At 43.0% G+C, this 23,868-nt stretch overlaps 2 protein-coding genes across 3 annotated transcripts; both read right to left on the minus strand.

Moving 5' to 3' along the window:
• Positions 1-2,882: 2,882 nt before the first annotated feature.
• CASP2 (caspase 2) lies at positions 2,883-19,816 on the minus strand. Of its 2 annotated transcripts, XM_080932489.1 has the most exons (11): positions 19,685-19,816; positions 17,207-17,357; positions 16,787-16,954; positions 16,561-16,639; positions 15,870-15,964; positions 15,381-15,557; positions 11,126-11,254; positions 8,170-8,260; positions 5,177-5,326; positions 4,971-5,080; positions 2,883-4,823 (listed from the first exon to the last, which is right to left on the minus strand). In XM_080932489.1, exons 1-11 carry the CDS (start codon positions 19,756-19,758, stop codon positions 4,692-4,694), a joined length of 1,356 nt encoding a protein of 451 aa, XP_080788615.1. In that variant the 5' UTR covers positions 19,759-19,816; the 3' UTR covers positions 2,883-4,691. The 2 variants fall into 2 exon arrangements, with proteins under 2 accessions (XP_080788615.1, XP_080788616.1); XM_080932490.1 differs by lacking the exons at positions 2,883-4,823; positions 4,971-5,080 and adding an exon at positions 8,025-8,085 and having other exon boundaries at positions 5,194-5,326.
• Positions 19,817-20,168: 352 nt separating this feature from the next.
• TMEM139 (transmembrane protein 139) lies at positions 20,169-23,005 on the minus strand. The gene is made up of 5 exons (XM_080932095.1): positions 22,961-23,005; positions 22,603-22,637; positions 22,158-22,261; positions 21,408-21,669; positions 20,169-21,189 (listed from the first exon to the last, which is right to left on the minus strand). Exons 4-5 carry the CDS (start codon positions 21,650-21,652, stop codon positions 20,787-20,789), a joined length of 648 nt encoding a protein of 215 aa, XP_080788221.1. The 5' UTR covers positions 21,653-21,669; positions 22,158-22,261; positions 22,603-22,637; positions 22,961-23,005; the 3' UTR covers positions 20,169-20,786.
• Positions 23,006-23,868: the final 863 nt, after the last annotated feature.

Here is a 23,868-nt window from a genome sequence, read left to right on the forward strand (position 1 = left end):
TGAAGGCCATAGGCTAAGATGGAGTAGGCTTCGGGAGTCCTGGGAAGATGGTGGTCATGGGAACATATCAGCTATTCAGCTGAGTTTTAGAGAGCTAAAGTACATGGTAGCTCCAGTTAACAACACCACACTGTGTACCTGAAATCAGTTAAGGGTAGGTCTCAGGTGATGCCACAAATACACATGGGTAATGTGAGGTGATGGTTCAGAATCTCGATCCTGGGATCATTTTACAATGCATACATGCTAGTATACTTGCACTTTGTGTATCAGTTCTAATTGTCAATTATATACAAGTAAAGCTGAAAATAATAAAAAACACCCTTTCTGGAATCCGTCCTGAGATTACAGGGCTTACAATTCACCCACAAAGATTACAAATGTGGGACAGGAGAGGGAGTAAGGGTCAGATGAAGATAATAGAAAACAGAAATCAAGGGATTCCTAATAAAGACTCCTGGGTATCTTCACAGTAAGACTCCCCCCATCCCCCATTTGTGGAGATTGGCTCTCTGAAGGTAACTACTGTCTTAGGAAACTTTCAGAAACAACTATCAGATGTGATTGCTGCTTCCAAAGTATTCCCGGGCACAGGAGCCCTAAAACAGAGCAGTGTAGTCATGGACTAAGATTTGAAAGCAGAGACTAGCAGGGCTGCCAAGATGAAAACCAAGGACAGTGACAACAGCCAGACTCTCAAAGAGCATGAACATATACAGAAATTCTAGACTGCAGGATTTAAGTCAAACACCTTGTGTTCAAAACTGTAAGGAATTTAAATCTCATGGGCTATCATTTTACAAGAACTAAATTTAAACTGTACCCACCTCTTACTATGATACCTCACTGCACTCAACTGCAATGCAATCAGGTTCTGATTTGGAGGACCCAAGACAGGTTGTGGGTAGTCAAGGCTCCTAAACTTGGATACAAATTCATGCAAGCACATGTGTTCCTCCCCCCTCTGAAAGTTTTAAATTGGCTCCTGTTTCATGATACTAAAGGTTAAAGGCCGTATTATACAGGAAGATGGGGATAAAGGTAGTTGTGTATGAGACAAGATTGTCTTTTCAGCTTATGCTTATTTTCCAATTCCTTACCTCTGTTAGTTTGGCCTCCCCAGTGCATAGGACAATAAATATGACCATAACTTTGTAGTGCTGGGGACTAAAGCCAGGGTCTCACAAATGCTAGTTATAAGCATCCTATCACTGAGCCATATTCTCACCCAAATTATCACCCTGTGTGCAGGAGACAGGCAGTTCATTACAAATAACGCAATGACTCAAGGCAGATAAGGCAATGCCCAAAAGGGTCACACCCTGACCATCTCTCTCTCTTTAAGGCCTTCCAGTGTAGTGTCCACCACTGGTTTCTTTAACCTGTTTCTGTCTTTACGAATACAGTATTTTCCTGGCATCATTACTTTTAACCATTACAATGACTTTTTAAGACACAAACCCTTTCCTTACCTTTAGGTATGGGCAAATGGAGACTAAGCTACCTTAGCCAGTGTCTCACTAAAGACACCACTAAAGGCAGCTCTATCATAAAATCAGATCTATGTGCTCTTAAAAGACATGCCTTCAATACTGCATTTCTTCCTTTTTTGATAGCTCAGTGTCTGAGCCTCATTGCCTCTTCTGGGCAAAAAGAGGGCAAGTGAATTCCTGAGACTTGGGTCAGGGAAGACTTAATGGAAGGCTCCCAGCTCTGCAGGCAACACTCCATCAGCTACAGCTGTATCTTCCTCCTCTTTAGCTCCCTCCCCTTTCCCCCTTCTTATACCTTGGCTCTTGTGAACAGTGGTTTCATTTCTTCCTGTTTTCCTTTCCTGTTTGAGAAAACAGGATGGGGAAGGGCAGCAGAGGACAGCCCCCACCTCAGGGAGGGGGATAATTTTAGAAGAGAATCCCCTGGCAGAGGTAAGTGGGGGAAGGGAGGAAAGCTGTGAAATTCAACCTGATACCCTTATTCAAGGGCGGGTGGGAAGGACATGGACTTAGGCTAGGGCAGGCTCTGTAATTCTCCAAAATACCACACCTCCTGTGTCCTCGCTATCTTGAAAAAGGGTACCTATGTCCACTTACCTTCTAGAATTTTTCTATGCAACCCTCACTTAAGCTACATGTTGTTTTTCTGTAGTACTCTGGCCAGTCTCCCCAGTCCCTAAACTCCTTTGCCCCCAACATTCTGTCCACCTGCACTCCATCTGGAGACATGCTTCCAGACTCTGCTGGTTGACAGACTTGTCATCTCTCAGCAGCTTTCTGCAGCTCTTCTTTCCAATACTCCAACTGCATTTCCTGGTTCTCATCAAACCTCCCTAGCCCACAATTTGAATATATCTGCTTTTCCATGAATGCATTCCAAGTATTCCCCAGCTTAGAGTTCACTGCTTACATCTCTTCATGGCCAACCTAGAATCTGCAAAATTTTTGTCTACTTTGAAAAATCTTTAATTTAGGGAATCCCAGTACCCCCCTCACTTCTACATCCTCTTTCTTGCCCTACCTGCTATTTTAGCTCCTGTCCCATAACCTACTATGCCAGAACAACTACTTGTTCCTGTATCTCATTTGAACTTGAGAAATCCCAGGTTATGCCAACGAAGATAGGCCCACCTGATAGCAAAATAGGAGGGATCTCAGCAGACCTTGTGAGGGGAGAAAATGATGTAAGGGGCCAATGAAATAAAATACGAAAGCTTTCTAAGATTGAGCATCCATAAAAATAGACTCCAGGCACAAATCAGTAATAAGTATCAACATTTATTTGGCACCTGATAGCAATACAAAATCTTGGCAGTGGAAAGTGTGAAGATTCTATCACTTATGCATCCTATACTGACCCAAAGGCAAAATTTGGCAGCAATTCTTCAAACCACCTGGTTCATATGACAAACATTAATTGAGCACCTCAACTACCATAGGCCTCAAATTTGCTGGGCACCATGGAGATGCGAAGGAAGTCTCACACCTGATATGTCTTTAAACAATGTAAAAAACAACAACAACAAAACAGTGGATAAAAATAAAACACCTGGAAAAAAAAAAAACCCAAAAGAGTACAAATACTAATTAAACTGTATACTATAATAGCAATTTAGAAACTGAAAAAGGTAGCCTCCAACTAAAGTTAGCTGCTTATCTCCTTCCTTTATTCAGGAAACAGTCATCGAAGACCTAGTAAGTGCCAGGTACTGGGAACCCAGTAAGAAGTACAGTTCCTGCTCTCTGGAGCTTTTAGCTTTGGAGGGAACAAGGGAAACAAGCGAACGTGCCATTAGAACCTGCAGTAAACACAAGAACCAACACAATGCCACAGTCAGAAGGAGGCACAGAGACTTCATGGACATCGTGGTCGGGAGGCCTCAACCAGACTCAAGAGTCAGATTGTTAAAGAAGAGCTCAGAACTGACACTGAGATGAGGAACTGAGGGGCTGGAGCATAGGGAGAAGTCACCACTTAATGACATCCAAGGGAAGGTAAGAGCCAGATCTTGTAAACTGGGTAAAAATTTGAATTTTAGATGAGGTGTAACAGGAAGCTAGTGTTCCAAACAAGGGAGTGACATCACCAGATATTTTAAAAACCAAAACTACTGTGTGGAGAATAAACTGGAAGAGAGGAAAAATTGGAAATGCAAAAGGTTTTCAAGAATAAGAGTTTCCTAAGAGCAGAGAGACAAGTGCTTCTAGCTTCCAGCACCTATGGTGCTGTCCTCACTGAGCGAGACAGTGAGAAGGGTGACGCATCCACAGAGAGCCAAAGAAGCCTTAAGCAGAAGGCAGAACAAATATGCAACTACACAGTACGGCTTAAGTGGATTTCAGACTCAGCAGAAGCAGGGAATGGGTGAAAAGTAAAGAGGGGAACCAATGCAAAGCAAGAGGGTTCCTGGAGGCCAGCCATCAAGTAACTGCACAGCAGAAACCACAGTAAGAAAGGAGAGACATCCTGGTGACAGGTGACAGTATGAGACACAGCACACTTTTTTATGTGTTGATATGTTCATTTCAGTGACAATTCAAATTGTATGACCAGGGAAACTTCTATGACTTCCAGTGTCATGGCATGCAGACCCTAGGATCTATTCAAAAGCTGGAGGCAACGAACACAAAGAACCCAATGGAAAGGCTGAGGGACTGTTCTTCACCTAGCGCCTGAACTCAAGGGTATGTATAGAAGCATCTGCTCAAGTAGCAGGGTCTCATCTGCTGCTTCATAACAGATGAAACACCTACATTAAATTGGGACATCTTCCAAATCTTCACTGTGGAAAAAATGAGGTTGTAGATATGAAAAAGGGGGTGGGGGGATGACCTCTAAGAGCCCTTAACTGATACATCCCTAAGAACCCTGGGAACAATATCACAAACATTGAGAAATCCACATGCCCTCTCCCCACAATAATACTGTGTTCACAGGTCATTTTCTAGGCTCATTGGCTGTAGCCAAAATGCTTCTGGCAACACATCCATTCAGAGCTGGCTCTACAGGAAGAGAACACCACACCAGAGGAGCAGTCCTTAAGTTTCATACCCAAAGGCAGAGATGGCTGACAGAAACAAGCTTGAGAGAATTCATATCCCTGAGGGGGTAGATAGAACAAAACACATCCTGAAGAGAAGTTTCCATTGTGCCCCCAGTGGTCCAGTAGCCTCCAAAAGCATGAATGGCAGGTGGCATCACGTGGGTGGGTAGCCTGGGAACAGGTAGAGCTGCTGGCACAGAGTGCTACAGTACTCAGACATCTCCTTGCATCGATGGAATTCTGTGCCAGGGGCATAGCCTTCACGCTCCTTGATAAGGGCATTCACCTGGGAAAGCAGAACCAATGGTCCAAAGTCTTAGATCAATTTCTGTTTCCATGTTTAGACCAACCAGAAGAGCAGATTTAAAAAAGCGTGCAAGGCAACAACACGACAGAGACGCAAAGGCTGTGGAGCCAGTTGGAACTGACTTACCTTAACAAGCATGTCGGCCACGTGCATGTTACAAGCTCTTTCAGAGAACACCTGAGTGAGGGCCTCAATATACCAGGAACCCCGTTTGGTGTTCCGCATAGCAGCATTGCCTACAACCAGAAGTGTGAAGGTCATGGGCAAGCCTCAAAATAAACCCCGCATCTAGGACAGTATAACCTTTGCATTCTTATGGCGTCTCAAGATACCTTTAAGGCAAGCATAGCCACATATCATGTCTGAGCGTGTAGGAAGTCTCATCTTCATCAATCCCTCCTTGCCAGCATCACTCTCCTCACATCCAGGGGACTGTGCGTGGCTCTTTCCATCTTGCTGGTCGACCCCTCTATCTGTCTCATCTGCAAAAAGACCAACAGAAGAGATGAAGATGTTACTTTCTCCCATCTTTTGTAGATCTGTTAAAGGTACATCCAAGTTCCCTATAATTGCGACTGAAGAGCTATTTTTGCTGTTGCCTCCAACCTATAGCTAAAGAATTAAAAAAATTAAAATGAAAAGTTATTGCTTTCTAAACACACATCATCATTGCTCAAGGGGTAGCTTCTAAAGGCAGGCACATGCACCTATATTCCTATTCTGCACAAGTGTGAATGTGCCAAATTAAATACTCCTTGCAAAAGCAATTAGGAATAATCACATTAACTTGTTTAGTTTGTAATGAACATAAACCACACCCCCCATATTAGACAATAAAATAGTGATACTCAGTCTTATAAGAAAAACAACAAGCCTGCTTACTGTTCATGTTCCACATTAAAATTACAACCTTAAACTATGTTATCAGTTTAAACAAATGAGAGTGTGATGAGAGGTTTTCACACTTCTAAAACTTTTCCTACTTGTTTATTAAGTTTGTAAGGCAAACTTGATAAGCATCCAAAACTTAAGAGAAGTTCAAAATGGAAGAACTTAAAATCAGAAAAACAAATGAGTATTTTCTCCTACAAAATGGACGAGCTGCTGTTTATTTCAGAGTTAGGAAGAAGTTCTGTCTGTAGATGGAACAGAGTGAAGATGAACAGGTCAGCACACCAAACCCAAGATCTCCCTTTCACAGGACTTCCTGCATGCAAAACAAACCGATGCTTGAAGAACTTTGGGTAAACAGATCAAGATTCACTGATTCAAATAACATTTTTCTTAAATTTAAATTAATCATCGTCCATGTACCTATCAGACTGTTTTCTACTAAGACCTAGAGGCTCACTAGTTAGAAATACGCTCTTCTCAAGCTCATCCTTCTAGCCCGGGAGTCCATCTTTGTATTTTGGGAAGATTGGCGGGTCCAAAATTTCAGGGAAACGTTGGCTTCATGTCACACTTTAAAGGACCTGATTTTAGACACTGGATGGGTACAACAAAATTTACTCCAGAAAAAGACAATTTCTTAATGCAGCCCCAGCTCTACATCTAATTCTGAGGTAGGAAGAAAATGGCCACTAATGGTCCATCTTGTTGTTACTGCCATCTAGGCCAGGCTACGAATGCCCTTTAAGAGACTGAGCACTTAGCTCTTGCCTTCAAGTTTCAGGTATATTAATCAATAAAGCATTATCCACCTTTTCTTCACAACTGCTTTCTATATTATTGTCCATTTTTAGACATAAATTTTCTGTATTCACTCAAAATTTTTAAGTGCTACTGTATATGTAAAGCAGTGCTTTGGGCCTAGAGAAGCAGCTGTGAATGAAAAATGCTTGCCCTCACATGCTCTTTTCTTAATGCAGCTCTCATTCCACGGAAACCTTCCTGGAAAAATGCACCACGCTAATTTCATAGTTAAACTCACAAAGTATTATCTGCCGAAGCTCAAAATCTCAGCTATGACAAAGGCTTATAATTAGCTGGATTAACAGCCTGGGATCAGACACAGCATCACTACATCACTCAGAGCGATGGCTACCCCGTTAGACTTGAGCACTTTAACATTATAAAATTGGGGTGGGGGATGATAAATGGTGGCAAGACGTACACCTAGAAGATAAACTTTATAATCTTGTGTTTGTCATGTACCACCCCTTTTCTGGGAAACTCCACACCCGTATAAAGCATGTAGCCATGGTCTAAGTTAAGCCTTTCTGCAGCCACAAAAGCCTCTTCAAATGAGCCCCCATTAAGATGACATCATTACTGCATACTTTTACTTGTACAGTTGCTATGACACAAATTTCATCCTTGCATGAGATCTAAGCTCAAGCTGCTCCACATATACTTGGTTTAATTTCCCGAGTAATCCATATACTACTTAGATAGTTTTCTTCTGCTTCTGTTATGGGATTTATAGTCACTGCAAGACTTTAAAATATACTCTGCAGTGATACACAGGAAAACATTAGGCAGCTGCATGTTTGGATAATGCAAACTTTAACCCAATGAGGATGCAGCCATGGCTGGCTATCTTTCCACATTTACCCTGAAAGCTCTTAGGTATAAATTTTGATAATCATCACAACAGCTTAAAGAAGTTGATTGTGTAGAGTTTGTAAGAAGGAATAGAAGTAGAGGGATGTGAAGTAACTTCTCTAACTTCACATAATTATTAAGCAGTAGAGTCACAATCTGATTCCAAATTTAGATTCTTAATTACTACTGTTTTCCTCTAGATGAGAAGGAGGCCTATGTGTCTTCTGAGCCATGTTACACAGGCCTGGATCTTAAAGGGGTAGAGGACACTGCATGCAAGAAGAGGATAGAAGCAGCCTAGGAGAGTCCGAGGCAGACATGAGCTCTGTACTGTCCTGCATGCTCCGAGAATGGTACAGAGAGGAGGCAAGCGCATGGGAGTGTGAACGTGGCACAGAAGATGGAAGGTAAGAGAAGGAAGATTTGGAAGAGCCAAGCAGAAATCCTTAACTGGAATGAGAAACAGTAAAAAGTGCATTGCAGTTAATAAGTGGAGAAGAGTCCAAGTTCTTAGGAAAAGGGCGCACATTGATAAGAGATTCCTGACAGCCATGGAGGTGTACAGAGCTGATCAGACTGAGAGCCATGGGCTGCCCAAGTCCTAGCACACCCCATGCATTGGGAGACACTTACAGAGCAAGAGAGGCGGTGGCAGCAGTGAACAGAAGGAGGTGCCCAAGGGATCCAATAGCACCTGAGAGGAGCAAACAGGAAAGTGAGAGCTGGTGGAGGCTGCCCAGGAGCCACCACCCAGATGCTGGTTTGACAGGGCACTCACCTCCACGACACGCTTGGATGAAGAACATTTTTGGCTTGTTCTGTAGACTTGGACAGTTAGCATTGTCAAAAAGTCGAAAAACCTCCTGGAGCTACCAGAAACAAATAAGGGAAAGGGGAAGTTAGTCAGCCAGTGAGACCTCTTGAAGTCTCACATATACAAATTCAACTGAAATCATCTGAAAAATGGGGTGATAGCTAATCTTGTCAATTTGACTAGGTTTACAATTTCTCAGGAGATACACCTTAGTTTACTTTTGAGGGCACTGAATTTCCAGAAAGAATTAGCTGAGAAGGAAAGACCTGGAACCCAGACTGAAAGGAAGGGTTCATGCCAGCTTCTCTTCTTTTATGATACATGATCTACCCAAATGCAAGTAAGTAGCCTCATGCTCCCGTCTTCACAGGAGCTGGGTTCCTTCCCATAAAGGCTGATATCCTCAAACAGAGCCAAGACAAACTGTTTCTCCCTTAAGTTGTTTCTTGTTAAGTATTTGGTCTCAGTCCAAAAAAACTAATAATGAAGACTGAAGCCATAGTGGGGTCAATACAGCGATAACTCTTCCTACGTGGCCCATAGGCCTTTCAAACAGGCTACAAAGTCCAGAATACTGTTAGCAGGGCTTCATGAGCCATTTTAGTGGGATTTTAAGAGATCCAAGTATTAAGAAAAATGACGACACAGGCCAGGTTCAATAGATCACAGCTTGTGTTCCACTCTGGTGAGGAATTGGTGAGGAGTGGTCTGTATTCTGAAAACTTGTGGTTGAATTTAAATAATGGACTAATTTATTTAGCAGGGGATATTTTTACCATAACATTCAGGCTGTGTGACATGGGTCACAATAGTAACACATTGCTAACTAAACTTACCCACATAATACAGCACAAAGATATAGAAATGTACTTTTATGAAGAAAGGCGTTTGAGCTTGGTTAAAATGAAGAATAGGGTAGAAATTTTTTATTTTTTACCAGAACCCTTCAGACTCTCAGGTGTCAATGGTTCTAGAAAGCATGTGTCCTCAAAGATGACTGGAACCCAGTGCTAGACATCATGGGAGAGTGTTTTATTAGAGCCACTAAGGCAAATATTGAACTCTACATTGGTCAATAAATAGGAAAGGGGGAAACTGAGGGAAAAGAAACCAGTCAAGAGAATTGCAGGGTTGAGGGTACAAATTTCTACAGAACAGAGTACCTGAAAAAAATAACTTTTAGGTGTATCCTGCTGGATATAGGCTACTCGGCGAAGTGTTTTCCAAGTGTCAGCTAAAAGTCAGAGGCCGCTGTAGCCAGGGTACATCTCAAGTTGGCAGCAGAGAAGGAGGTGGAATTAGACACTTACACTAAGGTTCCAGAAAGCCACCGAGGCCAGGCAATGTATAGCCTCGGCAAATCTGGATACCTGTATAGAACTCCTGTGTGGGTAAAACAAAAAGTGACTGCTAAGATGTAAATGGAGACATCATATAGTGGAGAAAACAGAACATGGAACCTGTGCTACAGAAAGCTGTTGGCAGCAAGTGAAGCAGCCCCGAAGGGACCATATAAGCCACGTGCCAGAGCTAAAAGAAACAAGTGTATCACTTTGGAGTAAATGATGCCATGAAGAACCCGGATGCTGAGCAGAGCAGAGCAGAGCTGTGAGATTGTTACTCACTCAGGAGGCTTCAGTGCTGTTTGGTCTACTTTATTATTATGACTGCATTCCTTTCTTTTTGGAACAGAAATGTTTACTCTGTCATTGTATACTGAGTGTAATTTGTTCTCTGTTTGTTTTAAGTTTTACCCCCAGTCTCACAATATCTTAAACTTATACTTTTGAACAGTGTTGAAACAGCTAAAACTTAGGAGATTCTTAGAAATCATTTTTTTACTATGAGGTGCTCATTAAGTCTTAAGAGAACCAGGAACAAGTTATGGTTTAAAAGTAATGTGTTTGAGTACCTTATAATAGGACTTGGAATTACCAGAATAGTTTCCTTTTTTTCTTTTACGATTTATTATTTGTATTTTGTGCATTTGTGCCTACACTAGTTTATATGCATCAGGTGCACGGAGACTCCCACAGAAGCTAGAGGGTATTAGGTCTTTAGAAACTAGAATGACACGTTCTTCAGAAGCCTGACGTGGGTACTAGGAATGGAACCTGCATGCTCTATAGAGCAGCAAGTGCTCCCAACTGCTAAGCTTTCTCTCTAGCCTTTAGAACTGTGTTTCCTAACCTTTAGGTCATAACTTTCTATGAGGTCTAAATGCATGGGTTGTCCAAAGATTTATCAAAAGGTTCCGCATGCACAAATGCCACAAGTGCATTCAAAATCAAATGCATAATGAATCAAAGTTGCTTCTGGTAGTGCGTGGTGTTCTATTGTGTGACTTCATTTCAGCCTTAGTTATGGACACGTAGCATGTGCACGTGGCACTTTGTGGCCCAGTAAAGCTGCCTTAAATACTTAGATTCCTATAGTGTCTTTATTGGACAGGGTTTTGTCTTTAGAGAAGCATAGTGGTCTAACTGCTTTTTTAATTGCTGCATTGATTTTCATAAAAGAAATATTGAATGAATTTTGGGTTGGGATTGGAATTGCTTTTCCAATGATTCTGAAACAGTCCAAAACATGCATCTGCCGTTTTATTCTATGTATTCATGTTAAGCAGTGTTCTTAGCACTGATGATTATAAAATAAAAAAGAATTAACTCTGAAAGACAATGGAGATATCCTATGTCCGAGCAGTATTAAAACCTCAGCTGACATGGTTTAACAATGCACCTTACGTTCCCACTGCCTCAATGGACTGTATGCCTTCAAGTCATAAATAAGTCAAAGTAACTCTTCTCTTCAGAAGCTTCTTGTCAGGTATTTGGTCACAGCAAGGAAAAGCAGCTAATACAGATGAAAGTACATAGAATGTCCTATCTTCAATGGTCAGCTTTCACAAAATTCTACACACCTGAAGCAGTTTGCCATCCACACCGTAGATGCCACCTTCTACACCATGTGAGAGGAGTGCCACTATGCAGGAGTCTGTGACCCGGTGTGCAGGTAACTGTGCAAAATTCTGAAGTTTCTCTTGCATTTCCTAAAAGACAGAGACACCTGCCAGTACTGTTCACTGCAGTCAGAGTCAACCTCCAATGCTTAATTTCTGGCTTGTTTCAAAGAAACTCAACCTACTGGAAGATAAAAGTGTTTTTCTTCATTTTCCTGTGATCACTAATAATTCAAAAACTCTCTGTAAGGCTAAAGAAAATTATACACTCACAGGAGAAATGCACTTCAGACATTAAACTCTAAATATGGAGTCATGGGTTCACTGAAATAGATTAAGAATTATTAAAGTGAGTTACTAAAGGAGCCACATGATGTGTGTGGGGATAGCTAATTAGGTAAAGTGTATGCCACTAAAGTGTGAACTTAGAACTTGAACCTCAGAACCTGAGTAATACTGAGTGAGAATAGGGCCCTGGCTATATAATTCTTACACTTGAAATGCAGAGCCAGAGGAATTCCTAGTGCATGCTGGCTAGCTACAATAATCACACTGGCAAGCTATGGGCTCAACTGGGAGACTGCTTCAACAAGTAAGGTAAGGAACAGTCAATAACTCCTGCCATCAACCCTATGGCTTCTACAGACTCGTACACACACCTAAACATGTCAATGTAAATATATACATGTTAAAAAAGGCAAACAAACATGAAATTACCCTGACTGTGTCAGCTCTGACTCATTCCCAGACCTTACTTAATACATAAGGAGACAGCACATTCTCAGCTACAAGAGCATAAACGTCTCAGACAGGGATCAGGTTTTGGACTGTGGAGAACAGCAGGACTTATTAAGTATCTGTCTGGATTCTAAGTGTGCCACAATGATGTCTGCCTAAAACAATTGCTTAGGAGAAGCAGCTGTGATGTCCTCCCATTCAGGGAAGACTTCATATATGGCTCTGAGATCACATCCATTTAGTTGGGAAACCTAATTCATATATTACAACAAGAGACTCAGTCCCTCTAACTTCCAGTTTTCACTTTATTTGTTCAAGGAAACCTACTATTGCTCAACATTGGGTACAACTTAAGAATTTTATCTTTATTGATTTACTATACAGATCCCACAAACTTAAGAATTTGGTTCTTTGAAAGAAAACTACATAGTATCCATTATACTTTTAAAATCTGTTTCCCTTTGTAACTGAAAAGGTCCAGTCTAAGTCTTCTCTCTTACTTGCAGTGGACACAGAGAAAAAATAAATCATCATCATTTTAGTTCATATTATTACAAATTTTAAGGAAATAAAATGAAGATGAATTTGCTCTAGGCAGAACAGTCACAGCACACAAGACTCACATTATCATCCTCTCCACTCTCAATAAGCAGCTCACCTGTGAATGTTTGGAGCTTTAGAATGTGTGCTCTCCCAAAACAGTGATTGTGGCAGCCCTCAGAAGTTGTCCAAATGACATGGCTCAGAGGTTAAGAGCACTGACTGCTCTTCCAGAGGTCTTGAGTTCAATTCCCAGCAACCACATGGTGGCTCACAGCCATCAGTAATGGGATCTGATGCCCTCTTCTGGTGTGTCTGAAGACAGCTACAGTGTACTCATATACAGGAAATAAATAAATATTTAAAAAAAGTTTATAGAAAAAAAAAGTTGTCCAAAATGTGTAAAGCTTCAGCAAATGATTTTAATAAACCCTCCCCCTAATTCTGACATTTTAAAATTTAAGAGTTGCTAACCTATCTGCTTAGAAATACTTGTTTTTTGTTTTTGTGTTTATTTAAAGACAGGGAAGTACTACAAAGCTCACGTGTGCAGGCACATGTTAAACTTGCTGCTAATTATATCAGTAAAAAGGAGGACAATAAAGAGAACATACACAGACTGTAACTGAATACAAGATAAATCATTCAACAAATATAGATTACTTATTTGGGTAGTTTTTTTTCCACAAATGACATAGCTTAAAATAGGATTTATAGATTTTTTAAAAATATAACTATAGTACATATATAAATAGCAGGGTTTGTAGCTCTTGGGTGTTCTTTAACTGGGGCCTGGAGGTATACCATCTACAGATCAATGCAAAGCTGTATGGACAGCTGCATTTTCCAGGGATGACCCACAGAATCCCATAGAATGCCCTTAAGTTCTTCTCGTCTGTAACCCAAATGCAAATTAAAAAACAGTAGCATGTGGTGAGAATAAAACTTATCACCTTAGAGCATGTCTTTCCTTCCTAATGTATAAACTGATTCAAGAGTCAAGTTACTTCTTAAGGCAGACACAATGTATATTTGATGACAGACACTGAGTACATAACTAGGTAGTAAGAGCACTAGTTAGTGTTCTTTTCAGCACCAATGGCAGAAAGGAATTTTCTATAGTTATATTATTTTTTATTTCAAGGGAATTATTGTTAGCCAAAACAAATGATAATGATAAAAGGAGGATCTTAGATGTCTTGGTTGTGTTTCTCTGCTTGCCACATATTAAATATTTAAAAAGTAGTCTTTAAATAAGCCCAACAGGGAAGGCGAATTCTGCACATTCTCAATGTATATGTAATGATATTCACCGCAAACACCTGGCTTATGACATGTTCATTTCCTCTATACACTGTTCCCTCTGCTTAGACGGCCTCTGTGAGTTCCACCCACTGTATTTACTCTTCTGACTCAAGTGATTTATACTCTCAGCTCTATTAGTAATATAGGGGAACTAACATTAAGAGCTCCCTTTATATCTAACCTTGAATTCCGAACCACATTAAATTTGTGTGTGTATTTTAAAAGTCTTCATATTACAAGGTGCTCAAAATTTAGTTTCACTGCAACCCATGCAACAGAACAACTTGGAAATTAGAAGTCAGTGGCCCTTGAATCGGCCTTAAACACAGCCTAAATGCAAGTAGCCTATACGAAGTTCAGTTTATGGACTCATCAGATTTCCTGACTGTCTCAAAAACAAAACAAAACAAAACAAAATGAAAATGAGTAGTACTCAAGTACATTATGAAATAGAACTGAACCCTTTAACAGGTATCTAAGACTCACTGTCAGCAACATACAATTTAGAAAACTGTAACATAATAGTTTCCTAGAAAAATATAAGAAAATAAATAGACCATACCCTTAGGAAAAAAACATACCACAAAAGTTTGCTATGTAGCCCTCCAATTTCCTCAACAGTTACTGAGGAGGACAGGCTACCTACTTCAATCCTCTTAATGATGGAAAAGGCTGGTCTTGCTATGCCTCCCCCACCCTCTCCTTGTAGGAGATTAAATTCAGGGTTTTGCATACACTATGCAAACCACCAGACCACAACTGCAACCCTCAGTCTTTGAAGCAAGAATAGGCAATTATGGGCAAGCTGGCAAGAGCACCATGTCAGGAACAGCACTGAAGCACATACTTATGAAACTGGCCACACCCAAGACGTAGCAAATACATAATTATTTTCACAGAAGTGGGACAGCCAAGATGATCACAAACTTACAACACAAAACCAGGATCCTTTACCACCAGGGGACAAAGAAAATTTATTTACTTATTTATTTATAAAAGACAAGGTCTCATGTAGCCTTGGCTGCTCTTCAAATTACGATGTAAAGGAGGTTGGTCTTGAACTTTAACTCCTAATCCACCAGTGATACTCAAAAACTAATCAGTGAGGAACAACTCATAACCAAATGCTTATTATATATGAGACTTGTCCAGAAGCAACCTATCCTTAAAACAATCCAATCTTGACTTAGACTATTTCTAAATCGTACCCTCATATATCATTCTACTTGCAATCTAATGAATCTACCAAAAGCAATGATTTAAACAATGGTCTCTTTAAGTAATGGTGTCAACTATAAAGTAAATGCCTGCGTAGCCTGGTTTATAAATACCCTTTTGGAGTTTGTTTGGATGGATCTCGGTGTCTCATCACTTCTTGAGTAACTGGGAGTCAAGTTTCTTAGCACATACATGTGGGAACCCAAGCCTCCCTGGGCGATTATAACTCCATGAAAGCACAGTTACCCTGAGACAACAATGTTCAGACAACTGGCTGCTCCTAGTTCCTTTTACTAGATTGCAAGAAGCAACACAACAGTGAGAACTATCAAGCAGGCACAAGAGAAACAGAAGCACCCAGCCCCAAAGTGCAGCCCACCCAATTTCCACATCAGCCTTTCCAGCCTTCACGTACCTGTGCAGTCTGGTCATGCAGCACATGGACACTGTAGCCCAAAAGCTTGAAGAGGGTGACTAGAGTGGTGTGGTCCACATCTCCTCCAGAGCGAAATTCCAGATCTTTCTCTCCAGTGAAGTGCACATTGCTCAACACCAGTGCCAGGCCACGAGGCTGAGACTGCAACCTATAGGCCTAGAAGGAGGAGGCCAATTAGACCAGGAGCTTCTTGATGACAGGCAATGTCGTTACCCTACAAGATCAAAAATTTCAAAACACACCCCAAACAACAACCCACATCCCCAAAGCAGACAACAACCCCCCCAATCCAACCCCCTCTATTTTTCTTTTTTAAATCACACTAGGTAAAAAGGAAAAGTCACAGAAGGCATCAATCACCAATGATATTCTCACAAGGGTAAAGACATCAAAACATACAAACTAAGTTCAGAAGATCAGGACAGTCTCTCACTCCCCATCTCTCTTGTTGAAATTATGCAAACTCACCAGCTGGTAGTGTGCCTGGTAAAACTCAGGAGTGCATGGCTTCACCTGAAGACAGGGAGGACCATCACCATTATCTAAGGAGTGCTCCATAGTATCTGTGGTAGCGAGAATACCAAAAGTTAGTACACATTTCAGCATTGCTCCTGTAACTTCACTAATTACTCATTTTAACTGTAAGACACTCTTTACACTGAGGCCTTAAGACCTTTAAGAAGGTTTACTTCTTCTAACATGTAAGCTCCATGCTGGCAGACCCTGTTGGCTTCTGTTCATCATTGGACCCCCATGCATGGCTTGAAATAGTAGATACTCAAGTTGCTAAATGGTGGAGAGCGCTTCTAGGACAAGCCTGGTTCTATTCACCTCAGTACAGATAGGGAGCCCCGAATGTAGCCTTTTCTTGTTTGGCTTTACAGAGAAACCAACTCAAATCATACACAGTAAACTGAATTTCTTATCTGAATAAGGTACACACACACAAAGCTAATTATTTTGAAGAATTCTTCCTACGATGGAGGGGAATGGGTCCAATTTATATTCCTCTAACTTATCCTGCTAGGCTGTCAAAATTCACAAAGAACCGTTCCTATTATGACATTCGTCTCACTTTTAGGGAAAAGTCAGATACCAGCCAAAAAGCAGGTAAGTCAATGTCAACGGGGGAGGTTCCTCTTGTCCTTTTAATTCTCACCTGTGGACAGGCGGAGCTGCTTCTGAGGAGGGCAGGACTCACACACCGAGAAAGGAAGACTGTTATAGTCACAGCTCAACTGTAAGAAATCAAGACTCACCATTAAAGACCTCAGAGAGATGGTTCTGTATTAACTAAAATCAACTTTCTCTCTCCCACACTCCCTGCTCTATGTATTTTCTGGACAAACTAACCCATCCCAGGCTATAGTCTAAGGCCTTCATACCGGTGGGAGTACATGCTGAATATCAGAGAGAGTTGTGAGCAGTAAGTCTTCCAAGTGACCCTGCCTGGTCTCCCGAAGGGCTTCACAGAAGGCATCAAAAGCCTGGGGTCCTCTCTTTGGCAGCAGGTTGAGGAGTTCCACATTCTGGCTGAAACTGCCCCCTTTGGCCTAAGACACAGAAATGAAGTAACAAATTATATTTATTTATCTAGTTATAATGCTATTTTTTTCACATGAGCTTCCTACATAGTATTCTAATTCATTTTGTGAAGTCCTTTAGACAGAATGAGAATGCACAGGTGAGATTTTCTATCAAACTCTCAAGGCTGAGAAGGGCATTTCTCTTCCTTAGTGCACCCTTTTCAAAGTCTTTCTCGACTAAGACCAGTTTATCTTCTTATAGCCTTTCCCCCCAGATACCTGGATGAGCTCCCTCATTTCCAGAGTGATAATGTCCTTTTCAAGGAGATGTTCTAACAGTTCACTCAGCAGCAGCTGTTTGGCCAGCACCACTCGATTTTTTTTCAGAGTTTCCTGATGGTCAGGATGCATTCCACACACCGCCAAAATCCTACAGAAAGAAGGCAGACACAGGGACTTACAAGTTAAGCCTGAACACAGAAGAGGAGAAAAGAAGTGGGTAAAAAGAACAAGCAAGATAAGACATATTTTGTTAAATCTCTTTCAATCACCATGTACTAAGCAGTAATATGCCAACCCTGAGCAAATGAAGTGTAATTCTCTAGAGAATGTTTATATCAGACTATCTGAGCTAATGATTTGATTAGGAGAGCAAAGAGCTATCTTGGTCAAATTACTATAAAGAAGAACAAACACATCCAAGAGAAGGAACACTCCTCTGATACACAACCTTTAGTGTTCAGAAAACATGACATACTTTTTATCTTAGAAAACTAACCTAAGCTGAAAATGATCTTAAGGCAGGAATAAAGTAATAAAAACCTAAAGCTGACACCCATATTTTTCAGACAACACACACTTGCTCTAGACTGCTCACATAAATTATGTAAAAATATCTTACATTTTCACGATAAACTAATACTAAAAAGTGATCAAAATCCAACAAGGTAGGGGTAAGTAAAAACAGAAAGCTGCAGAAGGTAGATACCAATGGTCAACATGGTATAACTTGTAATCACAAGGTCAGTGCAAGCATCGGTTAAGTTATTTTGGTAATTTTAGTTTCCAGCAATAAATGTATTTGGAAGATCCCCTAGTTTTTCTCTCTGTCATGAAGAGACCTGCTTATACTCATGAATGAGAGAATGTCATTTCCAATGTATATCCTTTATGTGCCCAATGTGTATACACTCCAATCTCCAGTTTATTTAGTGTGAGATGATGCCTAGGGTCTGATGACAATGGAGTGACATTGTAACAGTTCACTTTATACATCTGGATAGATTTTTTTTTTAAAAAGATGAATCCTTATTTCAATGTGGTTAGAATATAGGGGAACAATAAAGCATCTTCAACCGCTGAAATGCCACGCTCTGGTCAAATGTCCCTTGCATAAAGGCTCCTTTAAGTCCCTTCATTCCACAGTTAGATGGAAAATAGGGTCCTGGGAAATTGCATTAGCAAGAGGTATCAGGGCAGAATAGGTATTCAGAATGTACCATAGATTTCAAAATTCACTAGAACCCGCTCTACATGAATTTTGAAACCCCAGTTAAGAGTCAAATCACCTTACAAGACAACACAGTAATGAGGTTAAATATAGAATCTGGTAAAAATAAAATGAATCCTGCTGCCGTTAGTTGGGGCTATCCTTAAGTACATGATAAATGACACAGCAGAGTTCATTAGGAACACCCATTTCTTAAAAGGGTCCATTCCCTTGACTTTCACTCTACTACCAATCTCTCCGGGTTCATTCTGCTCCCTATGCCCTGTTTCCTTTAGAGGGCATCTGACCTCTCCCCACCTCCTCATTCTCTTTGACAGGACTGGGCCAGGAGACCAAACTGGTCGGGAGTTTCTGAACCTCTTGCCTCAGGTGTCAGGATTACAGCCCAGTAGTCTTTTAACAGCTGACATTGCACTAGGACTCCCTGCCAAAAGGGGGGGGGGGCGAGGGGGCCTTCTCTTTTCTCTAGACAATTTCATCCCCAGGCACAATTTACTGACTCGTTCTAAATTCTCTTCTGTCCCAGGCTTGAATTTTGAACGGAGCAGTCACGGTGTTTTATCTGAAGCACCACCCACTTCGCGCACCTGCTACTTCCTTTTACTTCAAACTACCAGAAGAGGTTAAAATATGAACTTTCCCGAAGTTTCCAGTCACCTGCAATTTTAGGACACCCATGAAAGGTGGAATGGAGAAAACGAACACCAAGAGGGTCCTAATGGTTTGATTCCGTGTCCTTTGATGGTTCCCGTTTCTTAATTAATGTTAGAGGTTTTAGACAGTAAACATTAAATTGTGTCGTCTTGTGCAATATCTTCATCGAAACTGACTGAGGAGGCAGAGGACCAAGAACCATCTACTCCTCTCAAAGGATTCAAATCCTCTAAACCTGTGTGGAATTCTCTGACAAACATTTATTATATAGAAAAGCAGTGCAGGACACGAGATAGTCAATCGAAATCAAATGCGCCCGAGGCCGAGCCGCAAAGTCTGTACAGAGTCTCTGGTTTTTAAAGAGATATGAGTTTAAGTCCTCAGATAAGAACTGGAAGGAAAAGGACGGAGCATCTCTGGAAAAGGTGAGATGCCACAGGCGAGATGTGGCAGGACCGATAAGATCCACTCTCGTATAGATTCCTCTGCGCAGGACAAAGGGAGGCTAGGCTGTTGCAGCCTCTTCACGCGCGGGACCAGGCCAAGAAGCCGCGCCACTCGCCCGGCCGCCTCCCCGACTTTGTCCTCCTCACCTGCTCCTCCTGTCAGCCGCCATCAGTCCCTTCCTGTGCAGGGAGGACTGCGACCTCCCGCTCGGCGCCGCCATTTCCAGCTTTTCCCGGGCTGCACACGCACCACCCACAAAACAAACAAACCCTGGGCCGCGCAAGCCCCCGCATCCCTCCCCTCCCTTCCCCGGCCTTTCACCCGCGCCGCGCCTGCGCACGGCCCCGCCCCAACGCCAGCAAGTCCCACCCACGCCGGGACATGCGCAAGCGCACACTGCTCGCTGAGGCCAGCACAGCCCAATGGGGAGACAAGAGGTTATAGGAGAAACGGGAAGGGGCGGGGAAAGAGTAAGGTTTCTTCCATTCGAGGACCTGATTGGCTATCGATTCCCGCGGAAACCGCAACCCCCTCTCCTCGTTCCTCCGGCCCCTCCAGCTGTTAACTTCCTAGAGCCCAAAGGGTCTCTCTTGTTAGCCTTGAACTTCCAGGGCCAGGGTGCAGGGAAGATAGAAAGCACAAGGAGGCGCTCTTCTCCCAGGATGGGTGAGCTTCTGATCGCGCTTATCCACCCCTCTCCTAAGTGTCCTCTCATTCTGTCTCTATTTAGATTTCTCTTATCTACCAGTTGTCCCAAGACAAGGCTATAAAGTAAAGCGGATTGCCTGGTTGTTATTAAAAACAATAGGCACTGGAATTGGGATTTGATTCGAGTTATTTTTATGTTTTTACTAGCATCCTGTTCTTGTGCAAACTATTCAGCTCCCCTCACCCTTAGAATCTCTCATCATCCTGGTAGTTAATACCCCATCAGGAATCTTAGCGAAACTTAGTGTCTGCAACAGAAGAAACACAGTTGTCATTCAGAGGTATCCCTCCAGCTTCTCTTGGTAACTTATCTTTCTCGTCTTCCACCTTAACGCTGGAAATACTGGTCATCAGGTAGGCTCCAGAATGTTTCCGGAAGAATCCAGGTGTGCCATTTATATCTCAACTTGCGGAAGTCTGACTCCCCACTGCTCTGAAGGCCTCAGTTGTGATGCCTGGGCAAAACCAATTTCTGATTCAATAGATATTAGGAAATGCTGGGCAAACGAGTGGACAGATGGTAAGTTCTGAGAGCATCGCTTAGGGAAGTGGCCATTTATCTTCATAGAAAACACTGTCGTCATCATCAGGATGAGCAAAACAGATTTCATAGGCAGGGGGTGGAGTATTAGGCTCCAGTTTGGGGGCCACTCTTAAGCTTTGCAGATCAGGAGCAGTGGACACAACTCGTGGACCTCTAAGTCGAAGAGCTCTTCCAGGGTTTCCTCTGGGAGTCATTGTCCCCTCTGAGCCCACTCGCCTTTTCAGACTGCCTGTACTGGGCCTCTCTGGTTGGCTAGGCTGTGCCCCCTCAGTTCCTGGGGATATTATGACAGTGCTGTAAGGGGGTGGTTGCTCCAGCTCTTGGAGGTGGGGCTGTAATTGTGAATCCATCACCACCACGGCCTGTTCATAGGTTGGTACCTCAAAAGCTCCATTGTCCCTGTGGGAGGAGAAATATGGTCATTTGTGGCTGCCTGAAAGGCCCCCTCCCTTACTGTTCCAGTCTTGCAGAAGACCGCTCCATTGTCTGCTGACCATTTTAATGACACCAGCGGCAGAGGAAAGCAGAGTGTGTGCTTAAGAAAGGATGGGCACAGAGGGAACAAGGGCCTAAGGTGTCTTCCCATCTAACACCCTGCCCATCTCCCGTTAACTTACTGTGCATTGCCCGAGGCCTCCGGATTCTCAGTCAGCCTTGAGCTTGGCCTTGATTGGAAGCACCGTTCCATAGCACAGGCCAGGAGGCAAGCCACAAAGCAGAAGCCAGCCAAGCAGAGAAAGAAGTAAGCAACAGGGGCCACATCAGGCTGTATGACCAGTAAAGCCAGCCCCAGGAGGAGGGAGGCGCTGCTCAGGAAGAGAAATGGCTGCTTCAGTTTCCCCAACAACTGCCTTGGCACCATGGCCCCTCCCAGGGCACCTGCAGAAAGACACACAGTTGTGTGTTAGCTAATGATTGGCACTGCAGCAGTGCCAGACCCCAAGGTGAAAATCTTATGCGCCTTTATTTGGGTTTCCAGTGTTTAGTCTGAAACAAATGATCTTCGAGGCCTCTGGCGACTCCATTATTGTCTCTAGGTTATTGGTATGGGAAAACTAGAAAATTAGTTCAGTTCTGATTCTCAACCCTCGGGTGAGTTTACTATTCCATGGCACTGCCTGTGTGTGTTCTTTTCGTGAGCTCTCTCTTTCCTGAAGTCCCTCTTTTAGCTCCCAACTACACCATGTAGGATCCAAGGGCAGCCACCTTGCCTGTGGCCTCACTGCACACAGGAATCTCTGGAATCCATATGATGCATCAAGCCTTGCCTGTTTCCTGGTCTGGTCAGACGTCTATTCTTCTCTTTTCCCAGCCAGAGGGCCCCCAATATGACCCTGAGGGAGAGAGGAAGAGTACTCATCTCTTACCTGTCAGCCTGACGTTTGTTCGCTGCAAGCCACAGTTGAGTCAGTCCATGCTCTGGATGGAGGAAAATGTGAACCCAGACATAACAAGTCCACTAGGATACCAACTAAGTAAGGAAGAATCTTATTAGAAAGGCCTAAGGCCACCAGAAGTCCTAAAGACTTTTCCCCACCCCAGGTATTCCTGACCTAAGCCTCCTCCCCTAAATCATGATCTCAGATTTCAAGTTTCCTGCCAGCGCGGGGCTGGAAGGCTGAAGGGAAAGGGACACCTTTTCTCTGAGAAAACAGCAGCAGTAAATCTCAAGACAGCTCACACTGGGCAAACACCCTGCCCCTTTTCTGAACTCAGCGCAGCAAGAACACGCAGACCCTCTCCACCCACGCCAGCCGAACTCCCAAGGCCTGGGCCCCGCCCCCTGTAGAGGTCCCAGGAGCTCCGGCTCACCTGTCTCGCTGGGACGCTGAAAATCTGTGGCCGACCTGAAACAACTGGGGTAAAAGGCGGAGCCCACTTGCCCCACCCTCTCTTCTGCCCTATTCCTTCCTTCAAGCCTAGTCTCTCCCCACCCCTTTCTCCCAAGACTGACCTCCAGTTTCTTCTCCACCTCAGATTTTACTGTAAAGCCCTGTCTCCTCCCACTCCCAATGGTCTTTGTACTTAGGACCCGGGTTGGCATTAGTCTTTGCCTGTCCTGCTCAAATCATCTTGGGTGCTAGTCACATTCCTAAGCACAAAGTACCTTCTGATTGGTTTTGTACGTGTCTTTCCTGAAAGACTGGAGCAGAGACCGTGGTGTACTTACATTGCTGGGTATAGAGGAAGCCATAGTCGAAATTGGAGAGGCATATCATACCTCTGTCTGTGGATTCTTTGTCTCAGGAAGCGTCAGAGGTATGCTTTTGCTTCCCAGAAGGCTTTTCGCAAATCCTCCTTCTAGATGACACCTGCTTTGGAGTCCGCACTGTGTAGCCACACCGTTCCTTTTTCTGCCTCTGTTTTACCTGATTATATAGTGTTTTCATGTTTATTTACTGTTATTTTACTTTAAGCATTACAAGAAAAGTGGTTCTCTTCAATGTTCATCGAATCCCTGAAAGCAAGTGGATTCTTGACACTGGGTAGCTCCCTACCCTTAAGTTTATGCTCTGATCAGGAGCTAGCCCCACAAAGGGCTTCATTGCACTCTGTGGCTCCTGTTCTGTTTGTGGGTTTGGGCTGTGAAGAAGTGTGAGAGAGGGAGGTGGCCTGCTGTGTCCCTGTGGATTCTATTCCCTCTCCGCACTAGCTCCGGACAAACCCACCCGAGCTAGAGACTGGAATACAAATACAATCTAGGGTCCTCAGAAATAATTGGGGGCCCCTAGACAAGACTGATAGGAGAAACAGGGAGGGGGAGGGAGGGAAGGAGAGAGAGAGAGAGAGAGAGAGAGAGAGAGAGAGAGAGAGAGAGAGAGAGAGAGGGAGGGAGGGAGGGAGGGAGGGAGGGGGGGGAGGGAGGGAGGGAGAGAGAGAATATAAATATGAGAACCAGCCTAGGGAGCCCTCCTCTGGAGGAAAGGGTGAGGATCGTTGTAGACCATAGTATCCCTGTGAGCAGTATCTCTACAAAGTAAGAACAGGGACAGGAAGGACAAGCTGTAATTATTTTGCTTGTACCCCAGTATTTCTTTTGTTCGTACCGGTTTCCTTACTATTCGGCTTATATGGAGA

This window comes from Micromys minutus (assembly GCF_963924665.1).
Source record: "Micromys minutus genome assembly, chromosome: 18".
NCBI lineage: Eukaryota > Metazoa > Chordata > Mammalia > Rodentia > Muridae > Micromys > Micromys minutus.